Below are 20,747 nucleotides of genomic sequence, written 5' to 3'. Positions count from 1 at the left end.
GAACTGGGGTATAAAGAGCAAGCAGACCCTGAACTCAACCAGATAGGAAAAAGGGATTCAAGAGATAGAAGCATCGTAGGCGGAACTAGATCTCGGGTTATCAAACCAGGATATCAAAACATGTGTTGGAAACATCCAGATGTACAAGGGAACTTGACATGTGAACGCAAGCTAATCGAGCACTCGGTAGTGTTTATGTTTTTGGTTTTTTGCTCGCCCCTTCTTCCGTGGACCCACTATCAGGGCTCTTGCGCTTTTTATCCTGTTCATCTTGGCTGACGAAACTAGGACCGCTTTGCACCGCTGGAGTAGGGAAACTGAGAGGACTGGGGAGCAAGTTGGAGTCCGGGCCCGATCTGCCGAGACCCCATTCGGAGAAAAAGCTGGATGGCGAAGGAAGGAGATGATCTGACATGTATCGACTGGGGAGGGCGGAGAGGGGTGTCTCAATGTTGTTCGAATTGCTTCCGTTGTTATTTGTGGCGCCTCTGTTGCCGTATGTGTTATTCTGTGAGGCAGCGACTGGAGGCGGGGGTCGAGCAAATGGATTGGGAGGTCCCTGGGCGCCAGCGCTGAGTATTGCCCCCGCTGAAGGAGATGGAGGCGGTAATACTACGCCTGTCTGGGGGTTGTCCTTGGCGGGGGTCCCAGTATTATTCCCAGCGGAGTCCCGGGAAGATGACCCCGCTGTTGCACTTCCTTGATCAGAATGCTCGCTTGGAATCTGCACCTTTAATTGGGGCCTTTTGGACGTGAGTGCACCACTGTTGGTTCGCGACGGGGGCTTGATATCTGGCGTCGAGGACATGGCTGGTGGACGCGGGGTTTCTGATGCTGCGCTCATCAAGGGAATAGACGGAGGCTTCAAGTTGGGTGAATTTTCCTGAGAGGTCTCCATTTTTTGTTCCCCTCGCGGAGGCTCATACATCGGGGCTCCTCCAAAATGTCGAGCGAGCATGGATCCACGATCATCAATGGGTGTGAAGATGCTGCGAGATTTAGACAAAGATTTTGGTTGAGGTGGACTATGTTCCGCTTTCAGTCCACCAGATGGGGGATCTTGCGAGCTCTCAGAAACCGGCACTGTGCGTTCCTGCTGGTTCTCGGGTGCATATGTTGGTGGTATCGATGCCCGGCCTTGCTCTGGTATGAATGCTTGGGCGACCTGTTGAACCGGTGCATGAGATACTGGTGGCATGCCCATAGGCTGCGGCGCTACAGCATGTGGATGTTGGAATTGCTGGGGACCTTGATGAGGCTGCATCTGCTGAGGGGGCATGCCGTGCTGAGGGGGAAGGCCATGTGGGTGATGAATCGTCTGAGGTGGTGTCCCCTGCGGACCCGGTGGAGGATGACCGTATCCTGGATATTGGCCAGGACGTGGCTGGCCCATTGCCGAATGGATATTTGGATTATACATGGAGGGGTTGGGCATGTATGCAAAGCCATTTTGGGGAGCAGGGGGAGGTGGTGGCGGGGTTCCATGTTGATGCGGACCCAGATTGGAGCTAACACGGCGAATATGGTTTCTTGATGAAGGGCGCGAGAGACTTTGTGATTGGGGCGTGCCATGTCGCGGCGGCAGTCCGTTGGGAATTGGAGGAGAGGCGGAGGGGGCGTGGTTGACATGCTGGAAACCCGTCTGGTGAAGATGTGGCGGAACGGCGGCATGACTTTGCTGAACTGCCTGGAGATCCTCTGGCGCGGGGGTCATTTCATCCTCTTCATCGTCATCGTCGCGCTTACCCGCGAAATCTTCGGGGCCTTTGTGTTCGTGGGGAGGGCCGTACTGAAAAAAAGACAAGAAGTCAGCCGATGCAGCTATGCGCCCGGATGGGCAAGACCGAATATACTCACGTATTGATAGCGGGCGAGGGCCTCTGGCATGTCAGATGAGGAGTACTCGTACAACTTCTTGTTCTGGGCAAAGATAATCACGGCAACATCGACGGAACAAAGGACAGCGAGTTCATGCGCCTTCTTGAAGAGACCACCCTTTCGCTTTAAAAATGTGCTAGACGGGGCAAGTTAGCATATATGATCATGATAATCGTCGGAGATGGAGAGAGCGACACGGGAAACATACACGGAGCGATTGCGGTCATCCTTGATCGCTTTGATCTCAATCTTTCTGCGACCCATGATGAGGTATTACGGGCGCACGAAAGGCGCGCCGAGGGGTGTAAGCGAGGAAGAAACGAAACACCTCAACAGCACTTTTCGCGTTTTTGACAAAAGTGGGCGACTCGGAGGTGAAGTCGAGTCCCGAAAAGCAAATCAGACAAATGCAGGTAAGTGTATAGAGATACTTTTGTTTGGCGCGCGGTCGGAGGGGAGACTCGAGAGGAGGCGGCGGTAAAAGGGGATAAAGGGGAGAGGAAAGGCAAAGGCGGGAGTAAACCACGCGACCTGAAGACCCGAGAGAGGTAGATCGAGGGAAAGCTGAAGAAAGAGAACCAGAGGATCGCGATACCGTGGAGAGCGGATATGGGGGGGGCTGATTGACGGTGCAGAAAAGGTTGATGCTATCTTTAGAATCATTCCATCGAGGTGAAAAACGGGAGATCTGACTAAGCGGGTCCACCTTGTACTCGAGTAGTGTTAGTACAAGCACAGTGTGATGAGTTATCACACTGTGATATTTCTCTCTAACCTTTAGCTGCATATTCTCGGCCTTGGTAATGATATTAGGGAGCATCAGTAGAGTGTAAGCTCTGTAGTACTAGCAGTTACCTTTGGTGGTACATATTCATAGTATATTTCCACTGGCATCCAACACTACTAGTACAGAGTATGTGTAATTAATAGAGAATTAACAATAAAACAGATTCTGAATTTGTAGATGTTTTCTTCCTCTTTGCAATATGCAGTAGTACGGAGTACTCCGTACAGCATCAGACTCGGAGTACCTTAGTACCTTATTGTTCCTAGTGGGGCTCCACCCCTTTGTTTCCCCGACAGCTCTGCTTCCACTATGGACAGTGTTATAGTCTCGACAGGGAAGGTGAGTATAACTAGTAGTAGTAGTACTACTACTACTACTACTACATTCCTAGATATTTTATTGTATTTTCATCCTTCGACCAAGGGCAGTAAGTAGATACCACGTGACCTCCACTAGTATGGGCATGGCCTGAGCTTGATCTTGATGGGGCGTGCAGCTAGTACATCGTCGATAGCTCGAGAGTTAATCTATAGTATTAACCCTAGGTAATCTATATTCGATCGGAGATTGGCGATCAATACAGCAGAGTACTAGCACTAGTATACTACCAATATTGCAGTGTATAGTACACTAGTACTCTCATACAATATAGTGTGTTGTAGTAGCACTATCCTTACTACTCGTAGTATACCTAGTGTATACTGCAATTAACTAGCAGTATAGCATTACATGTACTACTAGTAGATACTTCAACTTTCCGAAGATTGTGTAGATAACTACTACTACTAGTACTAGTACTGATACCTCACTCTCCGGGCTGCCAGTATCTCTCTACACGAGATGATGATCGCCCGCATCATCCACTCCACACGCACACACAACTCTGTTTACTTCGCATCTCCTCTGCACGAGTAATTGGACTCTGGCTCCACTGGCTACTTGGCTACACTCTACAGTATTATAATACCAGTAGTACTCTACTACTATCAATTACTATCTACTATCAATTACTTTCGATCTACTTCATTTACACTATCCCCCACCCCATCTGTGGGTTCTAGACCCGGTTAGTGCCAACCTTTTCTTTCCGTTACCCCTGAGATTCAACTCCATCACCAGGGACCGTTTTCTGTCGTCCTTTTTCCCTTTGCCTTTTGCGACCTGTCGACCTTTTACCCCATCATCCTCCCCTTTTCATTTCTTTTCCTTTCTCCCACGTCCTTCGTTTCTCATCCTCTGGTTGACTCCAGACTGCGGCCCCCCTTTCCACTTTCCACTTTCCCGCCCATTTACGCCCAACAGGGGATCCTTTCCTTACCTTCAAGTTTTCGCCCAAGCCTGCTCCGGGGCTGCAGGTCATCCCGGATCTTTTTGGAACTTTTACTTCCCTCCTTCGTTTCTCAATTCATTATTCTTACCTGGTCCGTCTTTCCCCCGTCTCCGGCCCGCAGACCCCATGATTTGAAGCTGTTTGGCTAAACTCCACCCCAGAACAGCAAAAAAAAAAAAAAGCAAATCAACAAAACCTGCGCCGTCGCGACAGCGGAGATCGCCCTGTCCGGACAACCGCACCAGGCCAAAGTCAAAGTCAAAAAACCCCAATTCGAACCGACCCTCCGAAGATGCCTTTCTTCTCACGCGTCTTCCGGGGCAAGGACTCCAGTGCCACCAAGAAACAATCGAAGCCCACCGCTACCGCCGACCCAACCCCCGCGCGACCAAAATGGACCGACGCCTGGCAACGTACTGAAATCGCCCCCGAAGAGGTGGCCGATCTCGTCAGAGGCTGTTCGCAGGAATTGAAGGCGCGAGGTGGGCATTCCCATTCCAACCATGTGGTTGTGCTACCCCGGCCACCACGCGCACTGCCATTGCCATTGTCCCCGGATTGCTGATCATTCGTCCAGCTCTCGATGTTCCTTTCCTCCTCCTACCTTTCCGCCCGACCTCCGACCCCAGCGCTGCCCGCACCTTCATTCGCAACTACTTCAATCAGTCCTTCGAGAGAGGGGCTCCCGTCGCTGGAGATGGCTTGATGCAGGAGCTACGGCTCAATGAGCCTATGGTGAGAAATATACCCCGGCCGTGGATGGATTGGCATGTCAATCTAGTCCAATGGATCAGATACGACAGATGGCTGACATCGGTCTTCAATAGGTGCTTTGCAGTGTCTTGAAATGGTGTTGGAGTAGATTGCCCGGAGGTATCGTGACATGGGACGCCTATGAACTGTTCAAGGTTGGCGAACAAGGTACAACCCCGTGGGGAATGCCATGGCCATAGCGAAAAAAGAATGCTCTGACACAATCTAGATTCGGATCACGCCCTCGACGCCTTCTCTACCTTCATTCCCCTGAGTGTGGACTCCGATGCCCGTACTAGCATTATCAACGACTTCTTCGACCTTCTTGCTGCCATTGCGGCGCACGGCAAATCCAACGGTCTTGGAGGACGCAAGCTTTCCCGCTATGCTGGATGGTGGGCCTTCGAGCACAGTGATACCGGCGGTGGCTTCGAGGCCTCTTACAAAAATTGGGCTGCGTATGGATTTCTCCTTCAATTCCCTCTGCCATGTATAGTTCACTAACCCGAGCAGTGCTGCCGATGCCACGAGCCATCTCTTCTTCGCTTATCTCCGTTCACTCACCCCGGAGCTCAAACGGGGCGTCGCGGGCATTACCTCGCTTCCCATTTCCCTGCAGTCGCTTGTGCAGGCGACCGAATACCCCCCCACGAACACCGACTCTGCTGCAAGTCACAACGACCAAGGTTGTCATGATTGTTGACACCGTCTCTCCCACTCCTTTCTCGCTGCTCCGTCGTGCCAAGAACTTTGAATACCGCGACGAACACTGGAATCTACAGGAATTCTCCAATTACGAGGACCCTGTCAAGGCATTGACTGACGAGTGCCTGCGTGTTTTGGGATGTATTTCTTCCACGAATGAGTCTAGTGTCTCCAGCTCGAAGCAATCCACTAGCCTTCGCGACGCATCCTGGTCGAGATTTGAGGATATCGGATTTGGCGGTGCCATTGACTCTGATCCCGAAGATGAGGATCATAGGGCCCCAGCTCCACCCAAGAGCGAACCGGCAGCTAGCCTGAGGACCTCGCCTCGGTCCCAGGGTGGTGACCTTGGACGTCCCACAACCCCATCCTGGGCAGACTTCATGTCTTCCGGCTTCGCGGATGAGGGAAACCTGAAACAAAATGTTACACCCTTGCTGCTAACCCCGGACAAGATGCTTCCTCCAATTGCTGCCACTCGTGGCATGAGCTCCCAGTCCCACAAACGCCATTTAGATGCCGAACCCGCTTTGGAACCGGCTGAGTTGGCCAGCATCAACACCTTCGATCTGGATGACTCGTTCTGGTGGGTATGGATCACCAGTCTGTCTAGCGACGAGCCTCTCGCCCGCAAGGCTGTCTTCGGCCGGTGCGCACTGCTCGAGACTGTCATTCGGGGGACCAAGTGGCTGGTCCTGGAAGAGCAGGTGAAGGGTGCCGCCCCAGAGCCAGAAGCTGGCGCACAGTTCGTTGAGAAGAAGAGCTTCTTCAGCTTCGGAAGCCGTAAGGGCACAAAGCTAAACCGCCGCAAGTCATCGGCCAAGAAGGTTTCCCCCATTGAGGAGTCGTATAAACGTGCCAACAACCAAGCTCCTCAGAGCAAGTCCAGCATTGGGCCTGATCAACACAAGCGCATTCAAGCTGCTGCTGCCGCCCTCCAGAGGAAGCACCGCGAGGAGGCTGAAGCTAAAGATAACAATGTTAACTTTGGCCGGGATAACTTCTCCACCAAAACTAACTCTGTTTTGACGCTTCAGCCGGGCATTGTCAATGAAGCTTCCTCGGCCATGAAATGGACCAAAAACTATGACAAGAACGCCTACCGTACCGCCTACCTGAGTGATATCCGTGCTGGTACTGGCGCTGTCTCTGGAAATGGAGAACCTATTGAGGCTGCCGACACTATCGAGCCCGTCGCTGAGCCTGCAACAGAGAACTCTACCATACCCCCCCGCTGCCCTTCCTCCCACCACTTCTAGGAATGGCCCCCCTCCTCCTCCTCCCAAGGACCCTGCCGCCGTGGCAACGCCTCTGCCGCCCTCTCCGGAGCCGGCCAAGAAGATCTTGGAAGAGCCAACCCCACAGCCTGAGAAGAAGGGTAACGCGAAGACTGTCGTCATCGAGGACCCCGTCGACTCACAACCCAAGCAATCCTTGGACGAGTCGAACAAGAAGCTGAAGAAGAAGACCGGTAACAATGGCTTCAAGAACATGTTCGGCACCAGCAAGAAGAAGACGACCGAGCAGCCTGCCATGAAGAGCACCGGTGCCAAGGAGACCTCTTCTGTTGCTGCTGCTCGCGCTGCCCTTGAGGCCAAGGCTGCTGCTGCTCAGGAATACAGTGCGCCCTCCCCTCCCAAGCCTGCCGTGAAGAAGAAGCCCGTTCCCGAGAAGCCTAGCACCCCCCGTGGCTGCTGCGCCAGCAGTACCTGCCCCGGCGCCCGAGAAACCATCCACTCCTCAGCAGGCCCCCGAGTCTCCCGAGCAGCCTCGTGTTCCCATCTCCCCTGCCAACACTGCTGGAAGCGGTCCTCCCCAGACCCGCCATGCTGTCGAGTACGATGCCCTCTCTCGTGTGGATACGAACGAGCGCAACGCCGCCGACCAAGAGTTCTCCAAGTTCGACCAGGGTCCCCTTCTAGAGCAACCTGCCTTTGTACCTGATACCCCGGCCACACCGACTGCCCCAGCCCCAGCCCCAGTTCACTCCGAGCTCCCTCAGACCCCAACCAACGGCCACGATGAAAAGTCCCAATACACCACTACTCAGGCCGAGGCCATGGCTGCTGAAGAGGACCGCTGGGCGCAGATCCGCAAGAACGCCGCCGAGCGTCAAGCTGCCGAAGCTACAGACTCTGCCCCTGCCCGCCCTAGTGAGGAGCCCGAGGCACGCGTCAGTCAGTCAGAACGCTCTGACGAGGGCGATACCAGCGGCGAAGAGAGTAAGCGAACCTTGCTATAACAAACTCATAACAAAATTGCTAATCATTCCCAGCTATCGAGTCGCGTGTCGCCCGCATCAAGGCCCGCGTTGCCGAATTGACCGGCCAAACCGCTTAATAAATACGTCAAATCTACACTCGCAAAGAACTTCGCCCTTGTCTATTTTTTAATCTCTTTTTTCTCTTCATCCTTATGTCACTACTTCTTCTTCACCCTCGGCTTCCTATTATTCTTTTGCGACGACTACTGGGTTGAAAGTACTCCGATATACCCAACTCGCCCCAGCTCCTCTCGCATCACAACCCCATCTCTTCTTTCCGACCACAACGCCTCTGATTTTTCGTGTAGCTTGTCGTCTCGAGCCAGTCAAACATCCCCTTTCCACCCCCCGCCTATTTCCCCAGCCCGTGGGACGGACCAGCGGGGACAAACGAAATACTGCGATACGATTAACGGAATCTTTTGGTTGCGACATCTATTTACCACTTACGCTTCTTTTCTCTTCGCTTCGCTCCGTTCCGCTCCGTTTTGTGCCCGCCTTGATCCTTTTGATCTTTGATCTTTGATACTTGAGCTTGCGCTTATGCTTGGCCGGCTGCAGCGGCTTCCAGTCCGCTCCGTCTCAGATATCCGATATCCGATATTTCTTTTTCCTTTCCCAACCTACCATCTTCTCTGAATCTGGCTTTGAAATCTTTGTTTCTTCTGCTTCTGCTTCTGCTTTGTTGCTCTATTCCCCTTTCGCTTTTTAACCGAGTTCTAGTCCTGGTTCAGTTTTGCAGCTTTCGGCTCGCTACTACCAATTGTGAATCTGAATCTGAATCTGAATCTGAATTTGACTTTGACTTTGACTTTGAATCTGGATTTGGCTTTTGAATCTGAATCTTTCGCTTCGGGTTTGCCGGATCCTCATGCATGGCTTGACTAGAATACCGCGCGTAGAAAATCGACGCTGTTGAGTTCGACAGAATCCATTTTATTTTATACTTGTTTCTTTGAATTCGAGTACTCAAATTTAAGTTTGTAAAACATGAATTGAACAACAACCCACAACTCTTTCGTGTGCTGTTGTACCTATTATAAGACAAATGTTGATCTTATTAATCAGATAGAAGAACCTATCTAGTCGCTACTTATCCTACTATCTCCAACTTGAACTCATACTCAAAATTTACAACCCCAAAGCCTTCAACAAAGCCTTCCCCACCCCCTCCGCAGAAGCAGGATTCTGGCCTGTAATAAGCACCCCACCAACACCAGCCGTAGTCTCAACAACAGTCTTCTCAGCCCAGGGTTCAGCCGCTTTGACAAACTTCCCACCGGAGATCTTATTCAGCTCGTCCTCCAGCATGAACGGCATAGCAGCGGATAGCTGCGCCTGGTCCTCTTCCAGGTTTGAGAATCCGGTTACGGTTTTGCCGGCGATTAGTGCTTCGCCGGTTGGCGCTTTGGTGTTCAGGAAGACGCAGGGACCGTGGCAGACGGCTGAGATGGGTTTCTTTGCTGCGGCGAAGGCTTCGATTAATGCGATGCTTGTCTTGTCGGTTGTTAGGTCGAACATTGCTGTTAGGAGGGTTAGTAAGATGTATAGGATACATAGTAGGGGTAGACTTACGGCCGTGACCACCGACGTAGAAGATAGCGTCGAAGTCAGAAGCCTTCATGTCAGATAAGACCTTTGTCTTTTCCCAGAGGGCGGACTGGGTCTTGTGGAACTCGACGGATTTCTCGTCTCCCTTGAACAGCTCGACGGAGGCTGGGTCGAGGGGTGCTTTTCCGCCCTTCGGGGAGGCGATTGTGAGGTCACATTTCTCGTGCAGTTCGTACCATGGGTGGGCGAATTCGGGCTGAAATTGTCTGTGTTAGCTAGAGTATGTGTTTGGGGATCGATCAAGCATTGGCTATAGTGGGGGTTGGGGGGGTTGGGCTTTGGCTTACCAGGTACCAACCGGTGGGCTTGCCAGTGGCAGGCAGGGTGTCGACGGAGGTGAGGACGATGAGAACTTTGGGGGCCATTGTGATTGGATTGGATCTAATTAAATCGGTTGAATAGGATGCAATGTTTTCTGGAGGTAGTTGTAATGATCAGAATTGAAAATCCGAGGTTGTCCTGAGTAGCTGAGCTGCCCTGAGCTAAAGTGGGTCCACGATATCATTACAGCGTCATCGCCCCACTTACACTTGCACTATGTTACTGTAGAATATTCCAAGGGTCCTCATACCAGGAAACTCGGGAGATCGGCCTTCATTCCGCATTTTTCAATGGAGAAAGAAAAGAAGAGGGCTATTGGTGGGAAGTTGGCAACTCGACGATGAGGGCCTGTGAAAATGATGCCAATGGCCGCTCTGCCCACCCACGACGTTGATTTAGATGGCGACCTAGCTATACGCTTGAGAGTATTGATTCTGCTACCTAGTACCCAGTATTGGAACAACTCCAAGTCTCAGAATCAAAACTGCACGTGTGACATTCCAGTGTGGATAGTATCTACCAAATCCTTCGTCACAGCTAGTATATAACACCCCCTACTGGCAGTACTGATAGGTATCAGAAACGTCAGTGTCATGGTTTGAAACGCCGGATACAAAATACATACCCAGTTGTCGCCTCCAGATTCTCGGACGCAGCTTTTGCCTTCGCAGCAAACGCCCTGGCCGTCACCGGGGACATTATCACCGATTCTGCAGACGTCCCCGGGACAATGGCAGGAAGGAAAGTCGGGGCAGTCACCATAGGCCAGAGCCAGGCCGAGGAAAGAGGCGATCAAGAGCATATACTTCATTTTGCTGGACTGAGGGAGTTAGTGAAAGTGCTTTCCAATATTAAAGAAAAGAAATGGTATATACCGGGTGGTTGTATTGGAGATAATCCTAGTGAAAGATAGTAGTATTCTTGAGAGATAATTGTTTGATGATGAATTGAGATCCTGGGGGGGTATCAAGCTGTATTTATAGCCTTCATGTTGTGTGCCTTACTAGGAGTTACTAGGAGTATCAATGTTGACTCGAAATCATTCGGATACTACATTGTTTGTAGAGAATGAAGATCATCTTGGCAAGGCTAGGCAGCCTGACGGTTTACTGAATAACTTGGGAGGCCTAATGCTGTACTCTGTAGCATGAATCACTTTATGCACAGCCCAGGGCCTTGGAGAAGTAAGCACACTTGAAGGATCATGCAGGGTTCCGCGGGGACAGCTCATGATTGAGAGAGAAATGTGGGGGAGTGGAATAGGTTCGTCGCCAAAATTCAGATGGTGGTCCTAATTGGCACATCTCCCAAGGCACATCATAACTTGAAGATTTATCTAGGCCACCCGCTGCATACCACAAGTAATCATTATGTAACGAGCTTTATCTGCGCTAAGCCATGATATTTCCCCACAATGAGCATTAGTCAAACCGATTCTGAAAATGATTCAAGGCAAATTGGTTACTAGGTACCAAATGAAGAGTTCATCTTCATCTAGATCCATATCACTTTAAGGATGAGGTTGTCCTGCTTGGTAAGATTTATACTAGCATGAAGTAAGTAGGCTTGTATAGGACGCAGATCAAACATTATACTATCACTATGAACAGTTGAAAACGAAATCTACTTCCACCCTGGTGACTGCTTTTTTTCGTTTGAAGAAAATGGTTGAACTGTTGTGGATCCTCTGCCATCCCTGACGTTGCACAGAAGCCAATTCAACGGCCATGATTCAGGCGTCCCACGCATGCAGGGAGAAGATCATTTCCTCATTTCCATTTCCATTATTCAAGATCTGATATTACTATTCAGTGTGTTGAAATAGTCATTGCACGATAATGTGGACGGATCTTCCTCTTCTGAGTGGGGGCGTCTTCCTCTTGATAATCCTACTTCAAGGATCCGCCTAAGAAGAACCCCTCAAAGTGATCCAACCCCAAGGAAAGGCAATTTCAACGGATGTTCGACTTTTCAAGAAGGCCTGGAATAGCATGGAAAGTGAACTTCGGCCCATTTTTCACTGGCTTGAACATTTGGTGGCAAGGATCTGCGAGACAGTTGGTTGCTTTATAAATGAGGTTGGGAATTTGCCAGAAATGCAATGTCCAATTCCTCATGCACCCTCAGGGCTATCATATCTCTCCATCGGCGATTCCATCTGCACTGGCATCTGCTCCTTGAAGTGCGCCTTCTACGCAGCCCGAGCTTCATGGATCATGACATACGCTTCTCTAACATCCATGAACAATGTCAGTGGACTGAGATAGACGGCCCAAGCATGCAGTCCCATCCAGCCGCCCTGGTACCGCTTCTTGAATCCATTCATAAATGGCTCGTCATCAACATCGTCGTCGATGGCCTGGTATTCCCGAGGTCGCATGGAGCGTGGTGTCTTGTTAGAGATCTCGTAGGGCTGTGTGCGGTAGGCGTAAAACATTAGGAAGGATATCGGGACAATTTGGACGTAGATAACCATTGTCAGCAGTCCCATCGCGATATCGACATAGGTCAATGATTTCACTTTTGTGAGGGTCCCTGTTACGTTGAGGATCATGAGGATGATCTACCGGTGGTTGCTCTGGGACTTAAGAGGCCCATTATAATAAAGATATGGATAAATAAAACGCTAAAGAGGCGAATAATATGATTGGAAACGTAGAAAGAGAGAGAGAAAAGATGAGATGAACAGTGAAGGACGAGACTTAAATATTAACCGCCTGTCGGCCTTATATCTATCTCAAATAGCGAAAATAACACAAATAGCCCCCGAAGATCTTCACTTTCATCGTGAAGGGCGCTGCCGACCTCCATCCCCACTCTCCAAAATAAAAGTCTTGGCCAAACTGAATCCCCTTTTCGGGTTTAGGGGCTCAGACCAAGCTCAGCCCTGACACTGCTTGGTCCTAGTTGGCCCCCAATTCCCACTCGACGGCTCCAGTACTAACCAATGCGAGAAGGAACAGCGGTGGGTTCGTCATTCCAGGGCTTCGCCACGCGCAGTTGTGCGGAAAATAAGCCTTCGATCAACGTCTGACCGCGGTGTGAAACGTCGATTTGGGAAGAGGTTTGAGAAAAGCCAATGCTCGATGATGTTTATCCAAAGTTCTGGCCTTATCTGAGCCAATCCTAATGCGCCCTACAGCGTGCAGCTTTCCAACGTTAGTAACTGAGATGATGTTAAGATGTTCATTCTAAGTTGCCTTTCCAAAGTATTAGAATAGAACTTGAAGCTTGGTCTTTCAGATTGGTTTTAGGAACCTCTTTGATCCAAGGTCGTTATTAAATTACTATTTCGTCAAGAATTATATATGCACACCCTAATGCCAGAACACCAAGAATTGCCCAAGCTTTACAGGAAACTTAAAGGACCCTCTATAAACATTGCTAGTGTACATCGGGTATGAAGCGCTTTTTTATCATGCCATGGCCGGTTGTCGTAAAGGACACTGTAACACTGTACTGTTCGAGAGAAATCACGGCACGTATCTCACTCGTCTGGTTGCCTCAGCTGCGACAAGGGCGCTGATAGCTCCGATGAAGAGACAAATCGAAATGGCGTTAGGTTTGTCCTTGTCCAGGTTCATCCATTGGGTGTCTGATGCTTCGCCGTCTTTGTCGGGCGTGGTACCTGGCTCGAGAAGCGTGAAGACAATCCAACTGATAAATGTGCCTACAAACTGTGGGAGAGTGGTGTAGACATTCAACACGCCGAGATAGATACCTGCGAGCTCGCCTGTTGATGGGATGTTAGAAGAAGGGTCTTCTTCGTCCGCGTCGCTGTCCGAGTCGTTGTGATTCAATCGAAGTACCTCCAGCTCGGTGTCCTGTGCGCTGGCCCGCATGCTGGCGGAGGTAATCATCGTCACACCCCCAGCTCGTGCAGTTTGGGCTGCCAATCCGGCAGCATTGTTGCCGTTCATCGTCAACTTGTTGATCTCCACGCCCATAAAGGCGAACGGTGCCCAGCCACTGATGGCCCAGGGAACTCCACAAATCGCGACTAAGAAAGTGGCAAACGCGCGCGAGTGGGCTAACGGTGCGAATATCATCGTGACGGCAAACATAATCTGGGAGATAAACCAGGCCGTCTGAAGATCTGGGCGAACGCCGGTGATTTTCTTCAGAAACCTCGCAACACCTGGGGGCGGTCTGGGCGTGAAACGCGACCGCTTCGTATCGGGCTGTTGCACGCAGAATGGGAGCAACACAGAGCTCAAGAAGGTGATCGAGGAGAATACTGTGAGTGACAGACTACCAACACGGCCTACCTCTCCCAGCATATCGGTTGATTTCGCTAATTCGTCTTTCGGGACTTCATAGCGGAAGTAAGTCTCACCGACCCAGGTGGTGCTATAGAAAAGGAAAGGGAACCACCCAATCCATGCCCAGAACTGAGCCCAACAAATAGCCTGGATGCGCGGCGGAAGCTCCATGGTTGTTTTGAAAAGCTGAGTGATGACCTGAATGGCGCCTGCTTTTCCGTCCGAATCTCTGTCATGATGTCAGTGCTGACACTTCGCATGTAATGTATACTGCATGGAATCCTACCTTGCCGAGATCAACACGCGCTCTTTTACCGAATATGAAGTAACTGAGACAGCCAAGATCAAAGAGATGGCCGCGATCACCGTCATCTGCTTAAATTGGGTGTCGCCAAGTAGGCTGCCAAAGATGCTGACCGTGTCAACTGCACCGACCACGTAGGCAATGAGTTGTCCAATAGCACACATTCTTCCAGCTAATGCAAATGTCAGATATCTTCAAAGCCGAGCACAGATTTCAGATCACATACCCCAAGCAGAACCGGCTTGCTGTAAAGGAATCGGCAAGGTGTCCACGATTAGACTGCGACAACATGCTTGAACTAATAGTAGTTAGCATTTAGCAGGGAACACCCAATTGTGGAATGCGGGTAGACGCACCAACGTTAATAGAGAAGTCCACAGCGTAGATACTGGAGACTGCCAAAGCAATAGTGACGTTCTTTGCCTAGTCAAAACGGTCAGCAACGATGCAATACAGCAGGTTCGAGAGATGGTAAGCGCACCTTTTCCGGTTCCGTAACAAACATGGCTACTATCTCAGCAGTCCAGCCCAGCACGATCAAACAGAAGGCCACAACAATTGAGCCGAAGATCATAAATGGCCGGCGCCGTCCCCATTTCGACCGTGACCGATCAGCAATAACACCAATCAAAGGCTGGATAATCAATCCCGACAAAGGACCCGCAATCCAAACCAACGAAACCTTGGATTTCGTCAAACCGAGTTGAAGCAGATACGGCGTACAATCTAGTCACAAAAGCGAGTATTAGCAATCGTCCAGCTTTCGATGCCAATTCTCAATGCCTCCGTAATGTCCAGGTTCAAGCTTACAGGTCATCTCTGTGCCCCAGGTAAACCTATTAACGCCCTGTCAGCCTGTCTGTCCCTTCATCTGATCTCAATGTTTCAGGAGAGAAATCCAAATACGCACTGTAGTCCCACCAAGCTGAACGTCAACAGCGCCATGCGCGTCGACTCCGACTTGCCCTTGATAGAGGGCGTGCCCGCCCATCGTGCAGTTTGCACCATGCCGTGCTAATTGTGCAATGGCATGCGCTCGACTTTTCCTCCGCGAGTTCCGCTTCAAACAGAGCCAATGGGGACGTGTAAACCGGTAGATCGCGAATGGTGATCAGCAACGCGCGGCGGAGATTCGACTAGCGGTTGTGGTGGTGGAACGACGTGGCTATAGCTATACAGGCGAGGAGGAGTCCAGTCGGTGAACTGCCTATGCCCAATGGTGCTCGACGTGTCACTGCGTTCCCTCCTTCTTTTTTTCCACTTTCTTGTCTGGTCGGCGGTGACGGCAGCGGAACGATTCGGTCGTGTTTTCGGATGTGGGGGTGATGAATATGGGGTTGGTACGGGTTTGGTATGGGGTCTCGAGGGGCTGTCAGAGGGGGGGCGAGGCGAGATCTGAAGAGGATAGCAGAGTAAGGCTGAAGGCTGGACTGGGCGGTTTCCTTTTGGGAGGGAAAAAAGGACTTGGCCCCAGCGCCGTTCATGCGGGCCCCCGGCTTTATCGTGAGACCCGCCCAGGGGTTTCGCAACTGCCGATCGGGGAAGTGACAGGTGTCGCGTTCAGATAGAAGCAATATCTTCTATCAGTTATACTGAGTGATTTGGGTCAGAGAGAAGTGTTATTTTCAACAATTTCAAAGTTTGTCAAAGGGAGTTAATGGTTCAGTGCAGTCAATGCAATCCGGAGACCCTTTTGATCTGCGCGACGCGATTGATTGGTTGTAATTGATGAGTCAGCAATATTCCGGTCTATTTATAACAACACACCTTGAAACATTCAAATCATTCGTCTACTCAAGGGGGAATTTAGTATTCATGAGACAGCTTGAATACAGAAGGGTTCATTTCCATCAGGACTGCAGGGGTAGTTGTATCAGTTCAAGTTCCAGGTGCTGGTACTATTTGCTGGTCCGGGGTGCTAGTGAGCATGCCTGATATATACAAGCGGGCTTGTTGACAGCTAACAGTGACAACTACTAATTACTACTATTAGTAGTAGTACTAGGACTAGGACTAAAATTCCCCTAAATTGCAATTCCATCCCACAAATTTGCAAACTTCAGCTCTGTTGGACCAGCATGGCTCGTCCGTAGCAGGACCCTGGCACCTGAGGCATCATCCTCTGCAAAGAACCGCATACCAAATGTTTCCTCAGCCGCGTAAAGACGAGTAGTGATCGCGGTCCGACCATTAACAAACACCTCCAGGACGGAATTATCTCTCCACGCGCGAATATCCAAGGTCTCCGTCCATTCTTCTCCACTTTTGGGGTTTGTCCCTGTGAACAAGGTGTGCGGCGCTATTTCAGGGGAGCTATTGATCAACAAAGACGAATCGGACCTAGGGAATGATGGTCGGGAAATCGTGAAGGCTTCATCTTGTGGCTCGAATGTCATTGTTGTTGCATTTTCAAGGTCTGTTAATGATGTGTTGAGCATGATGCCTGGATAATAACTTGCGGGGAATTTCTTACCTCTTGAATGGCCAATGGATATACCGACCCGGGAGCAAGTTTTGGAGATCTTGAAAGAGCACTCAAGCTCCCAGTGCTTACTCCGCACGCTTTCTAGGGACAAGCCGACTTCGCCAGGATTATTATGGAGAGACGATGCCCCCAACTGTGAGCAAAGCGCGTCTGAAGAGTTTCGAAGATGTTGAACCAAAGGCCTATATGGTTCACTGGCAAGAGTGTGGATAGTGAAAGCTCCATCGGCCTCTGGCTCGAGCTTGAGCGAGGTGATGGAGGGTAAATCAGAGACTAAAGCACCAACTACATTGTGAAGAGTCTGTAGATGGATCTGTCGGGGCATTGACAGAGCCCCACCCCATCCTTGCTGGTGACGGAAATCATCACACAGATCTTCTTCTGTGATCCACCCCCAGACAACGTATTGCTGACTTCGTGGATCGAAGAAAGAGTTGGCTGCATACAGACAACCATGGTCGAGATGACCCCCAAAGCCATATGAAATATTTACCGGGCCAGCAGCTTCACTTTTCTGAAGATTGCCAGACATCCAAAGCTGGCCACGGCTTGGACGTGATGGACCTGCACTGCCCGGAGATCCTTCAAGACCATCATCAAGACAGCCTTCAGTGCCCATGATCAGAAAGTCGAAAGTTGAGTGAGGATCATTCTCGTCGGACAATGACAGGAAGTTCGTTACCTCCCAATTCTTCCCTAAATCTCCAGACCACCGCGACGGTCTGAGATTCAGACCAAAATTCGCAAGGGGGCCGATGTACTCCCAGTCACTCACGTTATTTGCATTGATCTTGTAAAGGAAGCTTGTGGGTGTGACATCCCTAATACCCCCAGAGATAATACCAAACAAGATATCTTTTGGGTTTAGTCCCAGAACCTTGCTCATATTGGGCCAAGGAGCACAGAATGGATCTCTCCAGCCAGTGACATCGAGATTAGACGGTTCACCCGGGAGGATGGGGTTCCTGTCGCTTTTGTGCCAAGTTCTTCCTTGATCTGAAGACGTCGCGATGCTCAATGTCTCACAGCCAGTTTGATGCGGGATGGTGTGGTGGATCGGAAGGGAGCTGACCGAGGTATAGATGTAGTTGAGAGTCCCATCTTCTGCCTTGATAAAGCATCCGGTGAAGACACCCTTGGAGTCGTAGCCCTTATCTGGTGAGAGGATAGGTTGTTCTTCAACATCCCATGAAATCATGTCACTGGAAGTCGCAGTTCCCCAAGCAATATCACCCCAGTCGGGGCCATTAGGGTTCCACTGAAAGGAAACACGATACAACCCAGTTGAGGGGTCATATCCAGGTGCGCATGGATCATTCATCCATCCTGTTTGAGGCATCAGGTGAAAGGATGGACGCCATCTCGTGTGTCTTTGGGCAAGGCTAGTAATTTCGGCCTTGAATCCCTCGGGAGTAGTGACCCCAGTTGAGCCACAGGATTCTGGGCTTTGCGAGGTTTCTCCGGAGCTTGATGTACTCGTCATCGTAGTAGAAAGAAATAAAATTAAAGTGATGCATTATCGAATCGAAAGACTAGTCTTCGGGTTTTAAAAGGACAAATGTTGATATTCATCGAACGGCGATATACCGGAGCGTTCTACTATGAAAATGAGTTTCGCCGAAGCTTCCCCAGAGGCGATGTGAGACTCTCCCAAACTTGCGCTGAAGTACGCCCGCATTTTCTGCTCTCAAGATTCCCCGTGGGGGAATCCACTGCAAGCTCAGCCGGGCATTACGTGGAAGCGATCTATCGAGAGGTTTTCCCGACGATTTCCCACAGAACCACCTTCGGCTTCATTCTTGATCCTTGTTTCCTGAGCTTCGCCGTGGTGCTCAAGCCCATGGCAGAGAGATAAAATGTCGATATGCCTCCACTCGATGATAGACATTTCTCAAAAAACAGCATAGTCCCGTCGATCTTGTTACTGCTACGAGGTCTGATCAATCATGGGTTCTTCGCTCAAATCTCTCAATGTCGAGAAGACAGACATCAGTCATGTCGAGACCACTGTCGAAGAACCACTGCCAGCAAAACTTGAGGACCAGCAACCTTCGGAAATCACAACCAAAGAGCAATGGCGGAAGCTATGGGTAGCTATCCGGGCCGAAAAACGATTCTGCTTGTGGACTCTCTACACCATGCTTCTTGTCTTCAGCTGGGGCTACGATGCCAATTTATCCGGCCTGGCCATTGCCTTCCCCGATTTTCGAAAAGCTTATGGCAATTACTACGCTGTCGGTGACGAGTACGTAATTCCTGCCTTGTGGCAGTCACTGTGGAATGCCGCTTCGACCATCGGCCAGGTCTTTGGAGGCTATGCCGCAGGGCAATTCGCCGATTTCTGGGGTCGCAAAGTCCTGCTTTATGCAGCAGTCTTCATTTCCCTCGGATCATCATTTGCTCTTGTCTTTGCTCCAACTCTTCCGATCCTCTTCGTCTCGAAGCTTCTTCTCGGTCTTTCGGTTGGTCTTGCAACGGTGCTCCCTCCTCTATACGTCACAGAGAATGCACCCACACACCTTCGCAGCATCGCGTCGTCTCTTACCAACGTTGTCATTGTCTTCGGTCAATTCTGTGCGTCTATCACTGGATATGGTGCTTCGGGAATTCAGGGCGTTTGGTCTTTCAAGCTGGCTTTTGTCATGACTTTCGTGATGCCCGGCTTTTATCTTTGCGGTCTTCCTTTCCTACCTGAAAGCCCTGTCTGGTACATGAAGAAAGGTCGTGAAGATGATGCTCGCAAGGCTATCACCATGCTGTATGGCCCTGGTGCTGATGTCGAAGCCTGCATTGAGACCATCAAGTCAGAACTCAAACAGACTGAGAACGAGGTGTCCGCCGCCAGCCAGACAAGCTGGAAAAGCATCTTCACCAAAGAGCATCGCTCCCGTACGCTCGTTGCTGTGCTCGGCCTTCAATCCCAGAACTTCTCGGGTGGCTACTTTGCCAATACCTACCAGACCTATTATTTCCAGTTGATCGGTCAATCTGACTCCTTCCAATTGACTGCGATCTCTTCATCGCTGCAACTCCTGTCAAACTTTGCTGCAGTCTGTCTTTCCGACATCATTCCTCGCAGAAAGGGCCTCATTGGTGGAGGTACACTGCTGATGTTCTGGTCTGTCATCATTGCTGGAGTGTCGATGGCACCTACTACCAACACGTCTGCCAATATTGCCCTCCTTGCCTTTATGATTACTTGGTCCATGATTTACACGGCTACCGTGGGCTGCTACGGATGGGCCGTGGCCCAGGAAACCGCAGCACAGGCCACACGCCCCAAAACCATTTCATTTGTTTTGGTCTGCCAGCAGTTGACAGCGCTTTTGTTATCATCTATCTTTCCCTACTTTATCAATCCGGACGAACTCAACTGGGGTGGCAGGGTCATGTTCCTGTTCGTTGGAGCCGAACTATTCATCTTCGCCGGTCTCTACTTCTTTCAGCCAGAGACAAAGAACAGGTCCAATGCGGAAATCGATGCGCTGTATGCCAATAGGGTTTCACCGCGGAAGTTCAAGGACTTTGTTGTTGTTGAAGACCAGGTTATGGAGAAGAAGAAGAAAGCTGGCTTGTTCGGCGGACTCGCTGACAAGGCTAAGCATGTTGGCAAATCCGTTTGTTAAGACTCTGAAGGGTTCAAGTTTATGATTAAGTGTTTCCCATTCAGCTCGTGTAGCGACTTTCCATATTAATACGTAGTACTTCAAGTTTCTTTTATGCTTTGATCCTGTTTTGTCCGATCTTCCTGCTTTTTAACCAGTTCATAAAACGTTATTTAAGATGCAAATTCAACTATATCTTATACTACCTCCAATGCCTTTCTCGTGAAATTGATTACAAAACTAGTCTAGAGCTCATATCCTCTTAACAGTGGTCTCAATGAAATCGGACAATAGCTTCGGATAGAACCAGCGGGAAAGTAATATCGACGAAAACACTGACATGCGAAGACCACCTTGAGCTCCGACAACAGAATCAAACCAAATTTCCAGTCGGCAAAGTTAAACGGCGAATTCCCCGAGTAATTGTGAAGCAACTACCTCGC

General features: G+C 50.3%; 7 protein-coding genes across 7 annotated transcripts; 2 read left to right on the top strand and 5 right to left on the bottom strand.

The window, feature by feature from the left end:
- Window positions 1-193: 193 nt before the first annotated feature.
- On the bottom strand, window positions 194-2,142 carry rlmA (SRF-type transcription factor RlmA; the record flags this gene model as incomplete). Its single annotated transcript, XM_057271387.1, has 3 exons — window positions 194-1,789; window positions 1,858-2,014; window positions 2,087-2,142. The coding sequence occupies 3 exons, from the start codon at window positions 2,140-2,142 to the stop codon at window positions 194-196; spliced, it is 1,809 nt and encodes a 602-aa protein (XP_057115575.1).
- A 2,145-nt stretch (window positions 2,143-4,287) lies between these two features.
- Window positions 4,288-7,793, top strand: N7481_012167 (DUF1708 domain-containing protein; the record flags this gene model as incomplete). The annotated part of the gene is given in 9 exon segments (XM_057271386.1): window positions 4,288-4,477; window positions 4,573-4,730; window positions 4,823-4,916; window positions 4,978-5,206; window positions 5,262-5,302; window positions 5,421-6,646; window positions 6,666-7,140; window positions 7,160-7,675; window positions 7,729-7,793. 9 exon segments carry the CDS (start codon window positions 4,288-4,290, stop codon window positions 7,791-7,793), a joined length of 2,994 nt encoding a protein of 997 aa, XP_057115574.1.
- A 1,054-nt stretch (window positions 7,794-8,847) lies between these two features.
- Window positions 8,848-9,692, bottom strand: N7481_012166 (ThiJ/PfpI family protein; the record flags this gene model as incomplete). Its single annotated transcript, XM_057271385.1, has 3 exons — window positions 8,848-9,239; window positions 9,292-9,523; window positions 9,615-9,692. The coding sequence occupies 3 exons, from the start codon at window positions 9,690-9,692 to the stop codon at window positions 8,848-8,850; spliced, it is 702 nt and encodes a 233-aa protein (XP_057115573.1).
- Window positions 9,693-11,839: 2,147 nt separating this feature from the next.
- N7481_012165 (uncharacterized protein) lies at window positions 11,840-12,202 on the bottom strand (the record flags this gene model as incomplete). Its single annotated transcript, XM_057271384.1, has 1 exon — window positions 11,840-12,202. One exon carries the CDS (start codon window positions 12,200-12,202, stop codon window positions 11,840-11,842), a length of 363 nt encoding a protein of 120 aa, XP_057115572.1.
- Window positions 12,203-13,121: 919 nt separating this feature from the next.
- N7481_012164 (putative sucrose transporter) lies at window positions 13,122-15,222 on the bottom strand (the record flags this gene model as incomplete). Its single annotated transcript, XM_057271383.1, has 7 exons — window positions 13,122-14,139; window positions 14,197-14,386; window positions 14,441-14,512; window positions 14,571-14,637; window positions 14,696-14,940; window positions 15,025-15,050; window positions 15,125-15,222. The coding sequence occupies 7 exons, from the start codon at window positions 15,220-15,222 to the stop codon at window positions 13,122-13,124; spliced, it is 1,716 nt and encodes a 571-aa protein (XP_057115571.1).
- Window positions 15,223-16,238: 1,016 nt separating this feature from the next.
- N7481_012163 (glycoside hydrolase family 32 protein) lies at window positions 16,239-18,182 on the bottom strand (the record flags this gene model as incomplete). The annotated part of the gene is made up of 1 exon (XM_057271382.1): window positions 16,239-18,182. One exon carries the CDS (start codon window positions 18,180-18,182, stop codon window positions 16,239-16,241), a length of 1,944 nt encoding a protein of 647 aa, XP_057115570.1.
- Window positions 18,183-18,645: 463 nt separating this feature from the next.
- N7481_012162 (uncharacterized protein) lies at window positions 18,646-20,325 on the top strand (the record flags this gene model as incomplete). The annotated part of the gene is made up of 1 exon (XM_057271381.1): window positions 18,646-20,325. The coding sequence occupies one exon, from the start codon at window positions 18,646-18,648 to the stop codon at window positions 20,323-20,325; it is 1,680 nt and encodes a 559-aa protein (XP_057115569.1).
- Between the last annotated feature and the right edge of the window lie 422 nt (window positions 20,326-20,747).

The sequence above is a fragment of the Penicillium waksmanii genome (genome assembly GCF_028829765.1).
Source record: "Penicillium waksmanii strain IBT 27052 chromosome Unknown utg000010l:1.0-3698451.0:1.0-3701458.0, whole genome shotgun sequence".
NCBI classification, from domain to species: Eukaryota; Fungi; Ascomycota; class Eurotiomycetes; order Eurotiales; family Aspergillaceae; genus Penicillium; species Penicillium waksmanii.
Note: the sequence above shows the minus strand (reverse complement) of the source record. Positions and strands in the feature narration are given on the sequence as shown.